General features: G+C 39.5%; 1 protein-coding gene across 1 annotated transcript; it reads left to right on the top strand.

Moving 5' to 3' along the window:
• Positions 1-3,044: 3,044 nt before the first annotated feature.
• Positions 3,045-10,199, top strand: LOC134529941 (zinc metalloproteinase nas-14-like). Its single transcript, XM_063364488.1, has 4 exons — positions 3,045-3,092; positions 3,139-3,329; positions 5,477-5,664; positions 9,636-10,199. The coding sequence occupies exons 1-4, from the start codon at positions 3,045-3,047 to the stop codon at positions 9,878-9,880; spliced, it is 672 nt and encodes a 223-aa protein (XP_063220558.1). The 3' UTR covers positions 9,881-10,199.
• Positions 10,200-13,767: the final 3,568 nt, after the last annotated feature.

The raw sequence follows: 13,767 nt of genomic DNA, 5'->3' as shown, positions 1-13,767 counted from the left end.
GATTTACGACCCGTCCGAGCAACGTAAACATAAAAAACCTCGTTTAAATTAAAACAATAAATATTAAAAACGAAAGCGACATAGATTCAGTTTTTAAAAAGTCTTCAATAACTTTAAAATTACATAAAATAGCATCCCGAACACCTCGTGCGGCGGCCTGCGGGGTACCGGCCAATCACAGGCCTTGGAGCGCGCTGATTGGTCGGGCCGCCGAGGGTCGCCAAACAAAACTATTTTTCCGTCTGTCCCCAGGACAGTCGCACTCCAGCTCCGGGCGTGTTCACACCGCGCGGAGCCTACAGTTTAAAGTTTAAAGTTTACACTGCCTATACAATTCAAAATGGTCCGAAGCACGCAGGTGTATGTACAATCCCCTCGGGTTCACTGCCTGTGTTGTTAGGGCTGACTCCCTATGCCTGAAGGGCGCGACCCGCCTGGCAGGTTTCACCTCCAGTGCCGGCCGCGTTTCGGAAGGCATGGGATTTTGAATTAACAAAGCTAGTTCCGTAAACTTATAATCACCTAATAAATATTTTTCCCTTCCCCGGGATACGTAAAATTTTACAGCCGCACCACTACAACACGCGCGACAATCCACACAAACGTTGTAGCACCTTGTCAAGGCAGAATCATGCAGGTGAACTGGCAGAGGGAGCTACCCCAGCCCTCGCTGGGGATCCGGGCCGAGAGGCATGCATGCCTGTCAGGGCAGGGCTCTGGGGGCATGTACAGTAGTTTTAAGTCTAGATATAATATTTAAAAAAAATGTAATATATAAAATAAAACAAATTTTTTTTTAAAATATATAAAATAAAACAAAAAAATTTTGACGAGGGCATTTCTCCGCCCAAATAATAAAATAGGACGACCTTAATTGGGAATACAATTCACTAACTCCACTTTTTATTTTACAGGTTCAAGCAGACAACAGCCAGGGGGCTAGCTACAGCAATACTGGCTTAGCCTAACTTTGACCGAGCTATGTTGGAACGCAATAGTTCTGTCCCTAAGGCGGCCAGGAGTTTACTAATCCAAGTAATTTTTTTTACCGTTCACCAACACGACCACACGATGATATGCCTGCGCGAGTGTCGGACAGAACTTCCTGTTACATGCACATATGAGCTGACTACTCATGCAAGTTATGTGTTCCCAGGGGTTCGAAGGAGCGGCTCGCACAGCTTTACACTACACGCCACACCCGAGTTTAACTAGGTCACTTGAAATTACAGCACACAGACAAGCCTCTAATGCACACCAACACGACACTACATCACGCCAGTTGGCCGATCTAACTGGTGGGGAGCTTCTCTCCCCCGCCGAATTAGGTACACAACCTACCAGCGCACACACAGGCCCGTGTGCCAAACCTATCCCACAAGACACGCGCCCCGCCCGTTGATCCAAGTGATTTTACAAAAGTGTGGGGTGCACCTGATTTACAATGCACTAAGCGAGTTATAGAATCTTCGGTTTCTGGTCTCGCACACACTAACTGCCCCGGATGGCAAGATGATGGATCGGCGGCGGCGAAAATATACCCTGATGACGGCGACTGCAATGACGATCGAAACGTCGGTGATATATCTGTGCTTGTTGCGTAAAAGGGGTTAAGTCCAAAATTATAGTTTTGAGAAAATCGCGATTTAAAATTATCAGGTTTTTTGAAGTCAGTTTTTTTTTAGCTTTATTAACTGCTTTAGAACTTTGGAAATTCATTAATTGTTTTAAAATTATGTAAAACAATTTCGCAAACTTGCCTGTGATAATAACTCGTTGTTAACCTTTTGTGACTTCACCCCCTTTACGCAACAAGCACAGATATTCGCCTTGGACGCGGCTACAACCCACAAGCCAAGCCACTTCATGCGTTGTAACTGTCGAGCCTTAAGGGCTTCGACAGATATTATGCAAAAAAGAAAGCTAAATACTTAAACCTAGTGGAGTAAATTCTAAAAAGGTTATATGACGCTCATAGACTAACTGAATGTTCACAAAGATCAGCCAAGAGTAATGACGTAGAGACCTACAAAATTCGCGGTTTCGATGGCCTTCAGGATGGACTGCACATACCCCTGTACACTCGGGCAAATAACGCAAGTTCATTGGCTGCCGACTTGTAAGTCGTCTCAGCTGGTTTGTCTGTGATTCGATCCTTCTTTGGTTGAGGGTTTATAGGCTAACTGGTTGAGATTCATCCAGATGAACAGTAAGCCAATAGAAAAATTATCTAAGAGGTATATGTGTTTGAATTCTAGCCTATCACCGAATGAATCCGCGAATTTTGCAGATCTCTAGTAATGAGTAGAGACCCGGAAAATTCGCGGATTCTTCTGGCCTCAGGATAGAATTCAATGTTGTAGGTGTTCTCGACCCATGTTTACTTTCCCATTGGTTGATTTCTTAGCGAGAACATTTTTATCCTTGTTATTTGGCACTACCTGATTCGCTTACGTCTCTCCTAGCTGGGCGTCATTGGCTCTCGGTCGTAGAGGGGCGTGTCCAGATAACTGCGTTCCAATAATGAACACAGTGCGACAGTGTGGAGGTTTGCATTCTAGCTTGCGACTAAATGAATGCGCGAAATTTCCGGGTCTCTAGTAACTTTGAATATATATACTGTATAGAAGTCGCGAGTGGATAGGATTTACTCTACGTTTTTCAGAAGCGTATGATGAGCAGCTTGGGAACTTCACCGCTGCAGTGCGCTGCCGTAACGCCCTGTATCGTCTTAGTTGCTATTTACACGTTAGAGCGCAGAACTGTCGCCCGCTGTCATTCCCCGCACCCCCTACCAATCATTCACTGCAGCTCAAGGTCGTTCGACGGGAGGGGGAAGGGGTCTTTGAAGAGTTCGACACTTGTCCGCTAGGGACCACCACAAGTCGATGCCCTAGAGATGGTGGCGATTGCGGCGGTGAATTAACCAACTACCTCAAAACCGTATTAGAAATTTTAACCTGGGCTGGTGACTTATATACAGTATATATATATTCAAAGCTAGTAATGAGCTACGCACCAACTCGGCGCTCGTAAACTGAGTCATGCACGACTCTCGCGACGGCCTTTTGGCGCATCCAGCTAAGCAGCAGGTGAGTCAAAACTGCGTCGCAGCTACAGCAGTTCCTTGTTTGCCAGAGAAACCTGGTCCTCGCGACGAAGACCTGGCCGGGCGGGGAGTTGCCGTACGCCTTCGACCGCGGCTTCACGGAGGAGGAGAAGCAGAAGATCGAGCGCGCCATCCAGGCCTTGCAGCGCGAGACCTGCGTCCGCTTCGTCAGGCGCACCAACCAGAGGAACTACATCAACGTCAAGAACTCTGGCCTGGGGTGAGTGCGCTACTGCGCAGCAGCGGAACCGATCATCAGAACTGATCATCGGAACAGATTATCGAAACCGATTATAGTAACCGATTATCGGAACCGATTATCGGAACCGATTATCGGAACCGATTATAGGAACAGATTATCGGAACCGATTATAGGAACCTATTATCGGAATCGATTATAGGAACCTATTACAGGAACCGATTATAGGAACCGATAATAGGAAACGATTATAGGAACCGATTATCGGAATCGATTATAGGAATATATTATAGGAACCGATTATAGGAACCGATTATAATAACCGATTATCGGAACCGATTATAGGAACCGGGAACTTCGGCGCTAGTCTCCAACGGAAGCGAGAACTCCCGGTACTTTCGGTACTAGGTCGTTTTTTTATTATTATTATTATTATTATTAATGGTGCAGAAGTCGGTGATTGCAGTTTTGAACGATTAAACAAGTTTTAATCACCAAAAGTAAAAAACAAATTGATAAACATTTGTGTTGCAATTTTTTTATTCCGAAAAGTTATTACTAACTTTACTCTCGACATTACTCTCAAACTTTAACTTAAAAATATATTTATATATATATTCAAACAAATAATCGTTTTAACGCATGCAAAATTACTGAATTATCAACTTAAAATAAAATAACAGATTCTTCTTTTCATAACAAACTTAAAATAAAATAAAAAATCGTTATTCAAAGAATATTGGCGCAACAACCACAGGCAATAATTAAAGTAACCTTAGCGCGCAATAAAAAAGAAATTTGGTGATGTCGATGTCAAATCCCAAAATTACCGGAAGAACCGGGAATCGATTTTAAGTTTCCGGTTCTTTTACTGTATCAAAAGTACCGGGATTCCCCGGTTCCGAACCCAAATGTACAGTCTATTCTGTGATGCGATTTGGGACGTACAGTGGGGACGAAATATACAAATTCTTCTTGTCTTCTGCAATTGGCTACATTATTAGCGTACGATTTGCTAATACTATTGACCAAATAAGTTAATTTTTACAACCTAAAATGTTTATGTACAAATAATTCTTCGTCATATAAATGCTTATGTTAAAGTTTTTTTTAATATGTAAAGTTCTTTGTCAGACTACATACGTCCATATACTAGACACGAAATATTAAAACAAACGATAAATTGAAATTCGTGAATACAAATTTCTATGAGTCATTTAAACCACAACAATGTGCCAATATGTTCGCGAAGGCATACGTTTTTGACAGTTATGTTGACAAATTGGCAATGTTGTTGTGCTTAAAGATACTTTCTACCATAGGCTATACCATTAAGTCTATTATCTGCTCACGAAAACTTGCTTAGTATAATGCATTACGTGTACTCAAGAGACATATTCTGGCCCAAAATTTAAAAGAATAGCCTATTTGGACAAAAAAAGTAATGAAAATTTACGATAAATTGCACAAACAAATGCACCAATAGCAGAGAGATCATTCCTAGAGTTAGAACATATTTGGTCGAAGATAAACAGCACATTAAATCGAGACCGACTTGAAATTATCTTAAACAGTGCAGATAAATCACTGGTATGTGGTGGACATGACTTTTATTAAATGGCCTGTGTAAAAAATACATTGTTGAGATACTTTTTTGGGCAATTGGTACTGTGATATTCTGTCAGCACAGTCAATTAATGATGACATATAAGTAAATAAAATTTTCAGGATGTACTTATTGACATAATTGTACTACTCACTTAGAGGGGTTAAGTGTACATGAAACTACCCTATATATTTATTTACTAGCTACGACATAATTTTAGTCACGTTCTTTGGTAAATTGTTTTAAGTCCCTACGAGATCTACATGTTCATCTCCTCCAGTAAAATAATGTTTTGGAACAAAATTATTGAGTAGGTACTAATATTTTAAGTCACAGGCATAATTTTTCTGTAGAAGAAACACCTTCCGATTTCCTAAAATACAGATTGCTTTTAATATTCTTTAAATTTAAGCAATTGTTCGTGTACAATGTTTCCTGATATTATTTAGGTTTACCTAATTTTTCTCTTTTCCTTCCATGTTTATATTTATTTGGAAAGTGGTTTGGGAAAGAATAAGGGGGGATCCTCCTGTTCACGTGACCTAGACAAGTTCTCCTGTAGGTGTGCCGCTGAAGTCGGGTACTTCAACAAAGGATACGCCACTGACCTGCACTTGAGCAGCCCGTCCTGTCTCGCCAAACCCGGGACCATTCAGCACGAGTTCCTGCACACCCTGGGCTTTTGGCACGAGCACACTCGTCCCGACCGGGACAAATACGTCAGCATCATCTGGAAGAACATAGCTAAAGGTACGGTTCACCCAAGTTCGCTGGTCGTGGTTCTACGGCAGTGGCTTATGTCTAGAGACCGGAAAAATTCGCGGGTTCAATGACCTTCAGGATAGACTCCAATATCCTCTACACACTCTGTTCACTGGCTGCTGACTTGTGAGTCGTCTCGACTGGGTGGCCTGTGATTCGACACTTCTATGAGTGAGGGTCTCTAATTGGCCCCCAGTCCTCCAGATTAACAGTGAACCAATGACAGAAGCAGCACAAAGGTATATTTATTTGAATTTTAGCATAACACGAAATGGATCCGCGAAGTTTTCAGGTCTCTACTTATGTCTCTTCGACAGCGAGGTCAATGTAGGATGTTGGGGAAGGCGGCTCGACTGGGGTTGGGAATATCTTGGGCGTGGTGGAGTAAGAATCTGGTTAGTTTTCAAGCCATCTTCCAGTGCCTCATTTGGGTTATGGAAACACAAACATATATTTTGTTTTAACGTACCTAATAACTTAATACAATTCAAAAAATTGGTTGTGTGTAAAGTCGGTTTACGGACGATAGTTTAACGTGACAACGTCATAACAAAACATTGATGAAATGATTGCATACTTTTATGAATAAAATTGAATCATTTTTATTGAATTATCACTATTTTGTATGGATACAAAGAGGAGTGAAATGAAATCTACAATTTAATTGATAAATTTACTTTTATTTGCACTCATTAATTCAAATATTTTTATTACTTTACCGAAGATATTATTTTAACTATAACTTTTATACCTGTTTGCTATTTAACTTCTTCCAATCTGTGTTATTCTATTAAGGATAGGACGATGAAAGAAAAAGTAGGAAACGAATGGGAGTGTTTCAAGTTGAATGTGCCTCGAAAAAGTCAAATCGATGGTTGTTCCAATCGAGTGGAAGAGAGATATATGCGGCGAAAGCGTACAATGTGCGTAACGGGACACAGCGTAAGGGGACAATGTGCGTTACGGGACACTCTTTCGTGCGTTCAGCCGGCGTTCATCGATTTATTAGTCGTTGTCACGTCAAAAACATCTACGTCTTATTAATAAAGGCAAGTATTTTTCGCGAAAAGATTTTGAGACTAGCTGAGAGTTAAAATACTGTAGCATCTTCTGTGTTTCGTGAATGGGCGAGTTTCTTTCAGCTACACGTCTGCTGTTAAAACAACAATCGCGGTAGTTCAGTGAGAAAGAAACACGTCCTGAATGGCCCGTTCAAATAAGGCAATGGCTTCTCTTGCAGACGGCCGCCAATCACATGGAAGAAACCGCTGGCGCAGGCATACCAACGGGCGTTTGGATTTGCCCTTAGAAATGAAACAAAGTTCTTCGCACGTTTCAATATAATTTTAACTAATAATTAAATTCACAGGTCAAAGAACAAATTACTTTTACGCCAAGAAAACACTGTAAAAAATATTCGCTCTTGTCGAGTTATTTAAAAAAAAAAATAGTACAGAGTACAGTTGGTGATTTTTGCACAAATGTTTTTAGTGATTGTGACTTAGGCTTGGCTTAAAATGGACAAATGTTTTTATGATGATAATAATAACTAAACTGTTAAATTACACATTAGGATGTAAAGATGAAATTACATATAAATGGAGTGCTAAATTAATCAGTGTATTTTTTTTGTCAGCATACTGTATTTGTAGCTACACTCATACGTTAGTGTATAAATACAAATATTAGACAAGTAAATTTACAACTACCAAAAAACCACAATAAAAAACAACGTTTTGCAATTTATATTGACATAACCTCATTCAGTTTACATTAGGTTACTAAAGTTGTATTCCCATTACTTAAACATTTATTAATGTGCACAATGGTCAAATGGTACAGATAGTAGGCTAACAATCTTGAGGCCGATGCTCCACTAATTCACTAAAAATGTTATAAAAGTATACTTGAATAATTTAAGGAGATATAAGAGTAAAAATCGCTTGAAAGTGCTCATTGATCTTTAACAGCTCTTAACAACAAATATTATAATAATAATTTTTGGTAGTATTACAAATGAACATGTTATTGGTAGAGACCTGCATAATTCGCGGATTCATTGACCTCTAGGATAGACTCCACAGTCCTTTAAATACTCGCGGAAATGACACCTGTTCATTGGCTACTGACGCGTGAGACGTCTCAACTAGGCTGTCCGTAATTCGGCACATTCTTGGTTTAGTGTTTCCCATTGGCTCACAGTTCCCCGGATAAAATGTGGGCCAATCGCAGAAGCGGTGCGAAGGTATAGTGGTTTTCATGCTAGTTTATCGCGAAATGAATCCGCGAATTTTGCATGTCTCTAGTTATTGGTTAATATAAATTTACTCAAAGATGCAGTAAAATTTACTTAATATATTATTTATTTCTATCTATACAAAGAGATAGTTCAAATGACTAGCTAGTTTTATTTATTGATGTAAACTCTTAAAAAAATCTAAACAAGAATTTACGAATTTATTTAATGCCCGAATAGACTTTCTAAGTTTTGGAAAATTATTATTTTTATTTTAATTAAATGAAATTAATTGCTGTAAATTAATAACCGTAAATAATTAAGTAATTGTTCAAGAAAAAGATAAAATTTGTAAACAAAGCGATTTGGTTGGTTGTCTGTCACAAATACCGCAACACACGGTGTACACATAAAATCCTAACAAAATAGTCCTGAAGTCCATAAATGATTTTAAAAAAATCTCGTATCGTTGTTAACAACTATTTTCTGACCAAAATCCACAAACATTACGCATTATAGCTGGACTATTTCTCGTAGCTTCGTTGCAATCACCAGCCTTCGCTGAGCACTGGCGATGGAACTGTTTCTTCCAGGAAAAGACTATTTCTCGTCGCTTCGTCGCAATCACCAGCCTTCGCTGAGCGCTGTCGATGGAACTGTTTCTTCCAGGAAAATACTATTTCTCATCGCTTCGTCGCAATCACCAGCCTTCGCTGAGCGCTGTCGATGGAACTGTTTCTTCCAGGAAAATACTATTTCTCATCGCTTCGTCGCAATCACCAGCCTTCGCTGAGCGCTGTCGATGGAACTGTTTCTTCCAGGAAAATACTATTTCTCGTCGCTTCGTCGCAATCACCAGCCTTCGCTGAGCGCTGTCGATGGAACTGTTTCTTCCAGGAAAAGACTTTCTCGTCGCGTCGTCGCAATCACCAGAGTTCTCTGAGCATTGGCGATGGAACTGTTTCTTCCAGGAAAAAAAATTATTCGTAGCTTCGTTGCAATCACCAGCCTTCGCTGAGCACTGGCGATGGAACTGTTTCTTCCAGGAAAAGACTATTTCTCGTCGCTTCGTCGCAATCACCAGCCTTCGCTGAGCACTGGCGATGGAACTGTTTCTTCCAGGAAAAGACTATTTCTCGTCGCTTCGTTGCAATCACCAGCCTTTTCTGAGCATTGGCGATGGAACTGTTTCTTCCAGGAAAAGACTATTTCTCGTCGCTTCGTCGCAATCACCAGCCTTCCCTGAGCGCTGTCGATGGAACTGTTTCTTCCAGGAAAAGACTTTCTCGTCGCGTCGTCGCAATCACCAGAGTTCTCTGAGCATTGGCGATGGAACTGTTTCTTCCAGGAAAAAAAATTATTCGTAGCTTCGTTGCAATCACCAGCCTTCGCTGAGCACTGGCGATGGAACTGTTTCTTCCAGGAAAAGACTATTTCTCGTCGCTTCGTCGCAATCACCAGCCTTCGCTGAGCACTGGCGATGGAACTGTTTCTTCCAGGAAAAGACTATTTCTCGTCGCTTCGTCGCAAACACCAGCCTTCCCTGAGCGCTGTCGATGGAACTGTTTCTTCCAGGAAAAGACTTTCTCGTCGCGTCGTTGCAATCACCAGAGTTCTCTGAGCATTGGTGATGGAACTGTTTCTTCCAGGAAAAGACTTTCTCGTCGCGTCGTCGCAATCACCAGAGTTCTCTGAGCACTGGCGATGGAACTGTTTCTTCCAGGAAAAGAAGACAACTTCCTGGCGCGTCCCCCGGAAGAAGTCCAGACCGCGGGGGCTCCCTACGACTACGGCAGCGTGATGCACTACCCGTCGACGGCGTTCTCCAAGGACGGCATCAGCGCCACCATCGTCCCTCGCGAGAACAAGGCCTTGTTCTCCATCGGCCAGCGAGACTCGTACAGCAGAGTGGACCTGGCCAAGCTGAACAGGCTGTACAAGTGCGCCGGCTACCCCCAGAGCTTCTAGGGGTGTACTCCGTGGCATGACAAAGTTGTCGGCTACTGAGTTCGTTATCACGTTATGTATACGACAAGAGTGCTGCTATTAAAAAAATGTTATAGATTCATTTTTGTGACACCTTGGTAACTTTCACAATAGAATAAGCTAATTACGAATTTTATAAGTACGGACGATTTTACGCTAGTTGATATAACACCTGACAGTTAACATTTGTCAAGTATTCTAAATCATCCAATATTACACAAAATCATTTTTTTATTATCACTGAGTGCTATAAAAAAGAGGATGTTTAATCATTGGTGTGTTGTATTTAGTCCTTTGCAACAAATTATTTTTACTTTGTGGTTTGCTTAAAAAGTTATATTAAGCATGTAATTAAATGGCTACACTTTGTTCGGTATTTAAAATGTCAAATTACAAGTATAATTAAAAAAATATGTATATTTATAACATGCAAGTTTTTGCTTTATTTTGAATTTGACCATTTGCATACACAAATCAGCCTCATAAAACTCGAACAAAGCCTAATTGGGACAAACCATAAGATAGAATAGTTAGTTACTTAATATTATTTCGAACCAAGGAAAATATATTTTATTTGATGTAGGTAATGAGTTTTTTTTAATGTTTGTATGTAAGTCAAGTCTTATTCCACTTGTCACTGACGATCACTGACTGAAATCTAAGAATTCATAGACTCTGAACCACACACAATGTGATTTGGAGTTATAAATTCAGTTAAAGTCTTGTTTGAATAATACCAAACAAATAGTGTTAGCCTGTTACCAAAAACATATGTAAATAAACAAAAAAATTGTGTGTGCGTGGAGTCCACATGCGACAGAAGTGAAAATTCTTGCCTATTATATATAGATAGAGATTAATTATTGGTATATTTTTTATTGCACAAATGATTATAATTGAGAATAGTAAAGATGCGGGTATGATCTCAAATATTAAAAAAATACTCACAAAACACTGTTTTAACAATACTGATTTACACAAGTAATTAAATTAATAATACATACATTAAAGAACAATATTTTCTTGCGAATATGGCCCATGTCGCGATGCACAACAATAAGTTCAAACCCCGTTGTGTTGCCCTCTGCCCAAAGACTCCCTTACTAGATGCCAGCAAGTCGGATGGCGTCAGGCGTAGGCGGGTCCCTACCGCCGCGACCCGCCTATCCCTGCAGCATGGCGGGGTTCAACCTGAGCCACACGCCGCCACGTGGAGCCCGCTCAAGGGAACGAGTTTTCTGCACCGTCCGCAACCTATTCTCCGTACTTTTCGGATTAGAAACGTTTTACAACAATGTTTCACGAAAACGTTAGATTAAAATTCGGCCTTGAAATTTTACTACCAACGCGCAATTCTGTTTCACTTAAAAAATATTTACTGTAGTGATGATTCTTTGAGAATAAGACCTGTTTTTCTATTACAGTACACTACATAACAACGCTAAAGGGTCTGCATTTTTTGTTATAAGGAGTTCTTTGTAAAGGGGTGGAATAAAACATGGGTAGTAAGTTTACGATTTTGAAATTTACACTTTTCCTGGACGATATAACACTTGAAATTTTGTGTATGTGTATGACTGTCACAAAATTTGCAGAGCCTTTGTTATATCATTTGAGTTTTAAAATAAAAGAATTTTTGGAACTATTCTATCTATATAAGAGATATATCAAACTCTTGACTGCCATTAAATTATGTCAGTCAATTAGTGAATAATATGCTGTAAAATAATAAATTTTTGATCCAATAAATCTGATGATCATGTCTGTTTGTTCATTTCCCCATTAATTAAAAAATGTTTTCACTATTTTTGGCATAGTATCACAGTGTTATATTTCTGATATAAAATTTTTAGGAATATTTAAATATGAATATTCTTAGTTTCTATTGATAATGATTAAATTTCTTTTAAAACATTATTTTATTCAGAAGAAGTATATATTTGGGGCTCTGGAAACTGTAGCTGGAGCTTGGATAGGCCTAGTGAATGGAGTCAATGACCACCATTATGACATGATGGCCATCTTGGATGAACTTGATCTTGACTTTTGACCTTAACCTTTGACCATGACCCTTGACCTCAGTCGCCATATTGAATTCCGCCATCATGAAATCAAACATCCTGCTCCCCGAACATTGCAATTTTATTTACGGTAGCCATCTTAGATGTGTATGACATCATACTTGCACTGTTCGTTACTATCGCCATCTTGAATTCTGACGCCACGTCCACCATCTTGGATCTGACATCACAGCCATTTTTTTCTATTCTGACACAGTCGCCATCTTGTTTTAAACTGCTGGAGGTCGCCATATTGTTTTCGTCTGCTTGAGATCGCCATATTGGATGATGTCACGACTGCCATTCTTTTTTCTGTTCTGCTGGAGGCAGCCATCTTGGATACCTTAATCTTGGTTTCTGCTGTTTGTTCCTAGAGAGCGCCTGCAACGCTCTGTCTCATGCAATACATACAATAATGACTTGTTTAACTTGCATGTGTATAAAATTGAAAAATAAAGTGTATTTTGGATTTTATAAGCAATTGTTTTATTCCTCGAAAATCTAATTTCTAACTAATACTAAGCTATCGTAATACAGCTTACTTTTTGTGAATGCGCTTCTAAATGTGCTTTCTTTGTCGGATGTGCTAATGTGCTTCTAAAAGTGCTGCAGTTTTTTTAATGTGCTTTCAAGTGTGATTCGTTTCTTTGAATGTACTTCCAAATGTGCAAAAATTTTTGTCCAGTGTGCTTCCAAATGTTGTTCCATTTAGAACAATGTGTGCTTTCTTTTTTTTATCGTTTTTTCCAAATGTGCTTTCTTTTTGTTGAATATGCTACCAAAAGTGCTTCCAAATGTGCTGCCTTTTTTAAATGTGCTACTTTTTTGTCTGATGTGTTTTCAAATGTGCTTCGTTTTTGTCAGTTGTGCTTCCAAATGTGCTCCCTTTTTGACGAATGTGCTTCCTTTTTAATTTATGAGCATTGTTAAGTCTGTACTCAGGACCTAATTAGCCTAGTGGCTCGGAGATGCTTGGTATATTCGCCTGACATTGAACATTGTTAGTTTAAAATGTTGGTAGAGTATCAACGAAAAATACCTCTTGGTTCGGAGACGCTTGGCCTATGCGCATGAATTTGTACATGAACCGTTTAAAATTTTCGCCAAACAACGACGAAAAATGCCTCTTTGCTACTGACTGGATGTGTTTTCAACTAATTGGTTTTGTTTATTTAATTAAAATTTGCGTAAAACCATACAGATTCTTGTAACATGTGTTCAAAATGTTATGCCCAGCACAAAACAAGGCCACATTTCAGTTAAAATTTAAATACTTATACTTACTTATGTTTTTTAATACGTCGTTAATTGCGTGGTGCATTTAATGTAAACATAATTTTTTTTTCGCATGATTATAAAATCTGTACTAATTTCATGCGTTCCTTTTATCTAATAACATCAGTTGTACACACGTTCTGATTTCACTCTAGTAAAAACTAATTTAGCAGGGATTTGGCATATAAAAATTTTTTTGTTTATGAGTTTTGAAAGTTTGGCCGAATACTGTACACCAGTGGCGTAGCCAGGATGGCCCTGCGTGTTAAAGCGGGGGGTCCGGGGGTCCTGCCCCGGGAAAATTTGGATTTTAAGGTGTAAAATAGTGCTTTTTTAGCAGTTTTTGGTACTTAAATTTAAATATTGTAATCGTAAAAATTTTATTAATTTTAATATGAAATTTGTTTGAGTGATGAATAAGAAATTATTTAAGGTTTTTGGTGCTAAGGGGGGGGGGGGGTTGAACCCCTAACCCCCCCCCCCCCCTGGCTACGCCCCTGCTGTACACAAATCACACAAAATAACCCTAACCAA

This window comes from Bacillus rossius, chromosome 2 (assembly GCF_032445375.1).
Source record: "Bacillus rossius redtenbacheri isolate Brsri chromosome 2, Brsri_v3, whole genome shotgun sequence".
NCBI classification, from domain to species: Eukaryota; Metazoa; Arthropoda; class Insecta; order Phasmatodea; family Bacillidae; genus Bacillus; species Bacillus rossius.
Note: the sequence above shows the minus strand (reverse complement) of the source record. Positions and strands in the feature narration are given on the sequence as shown.

What these genes read in the sequence shown, in the direction of transcription:
- LOC134529941 (XM_063364488.1), top strand. Translation starts at nt 3,045, where the DNA reads ATGCACGACTCTCGCGACGGCCTTTTGGCGCATCCAGCTAAGCAGCAG. An exon ending in CGCATCCAGCTAAGCAGCAG is followed by an intron (nt 3,093 to 3,138) that starts GTGAGTCAAAAC and finishes CTTGTTTGCCAG; the next exon opens with AGAAACCTGGTCCTCGCGAC. An exon ending in CTGGAAGAACATAGCTAAAG is followed by an intron (nt 5,665 to 9,635) that starts GTACGGTTCACC and finishes TGTTTCTTCCAG; the next exon opens with GAAAAGAAGACAACTTCCTG.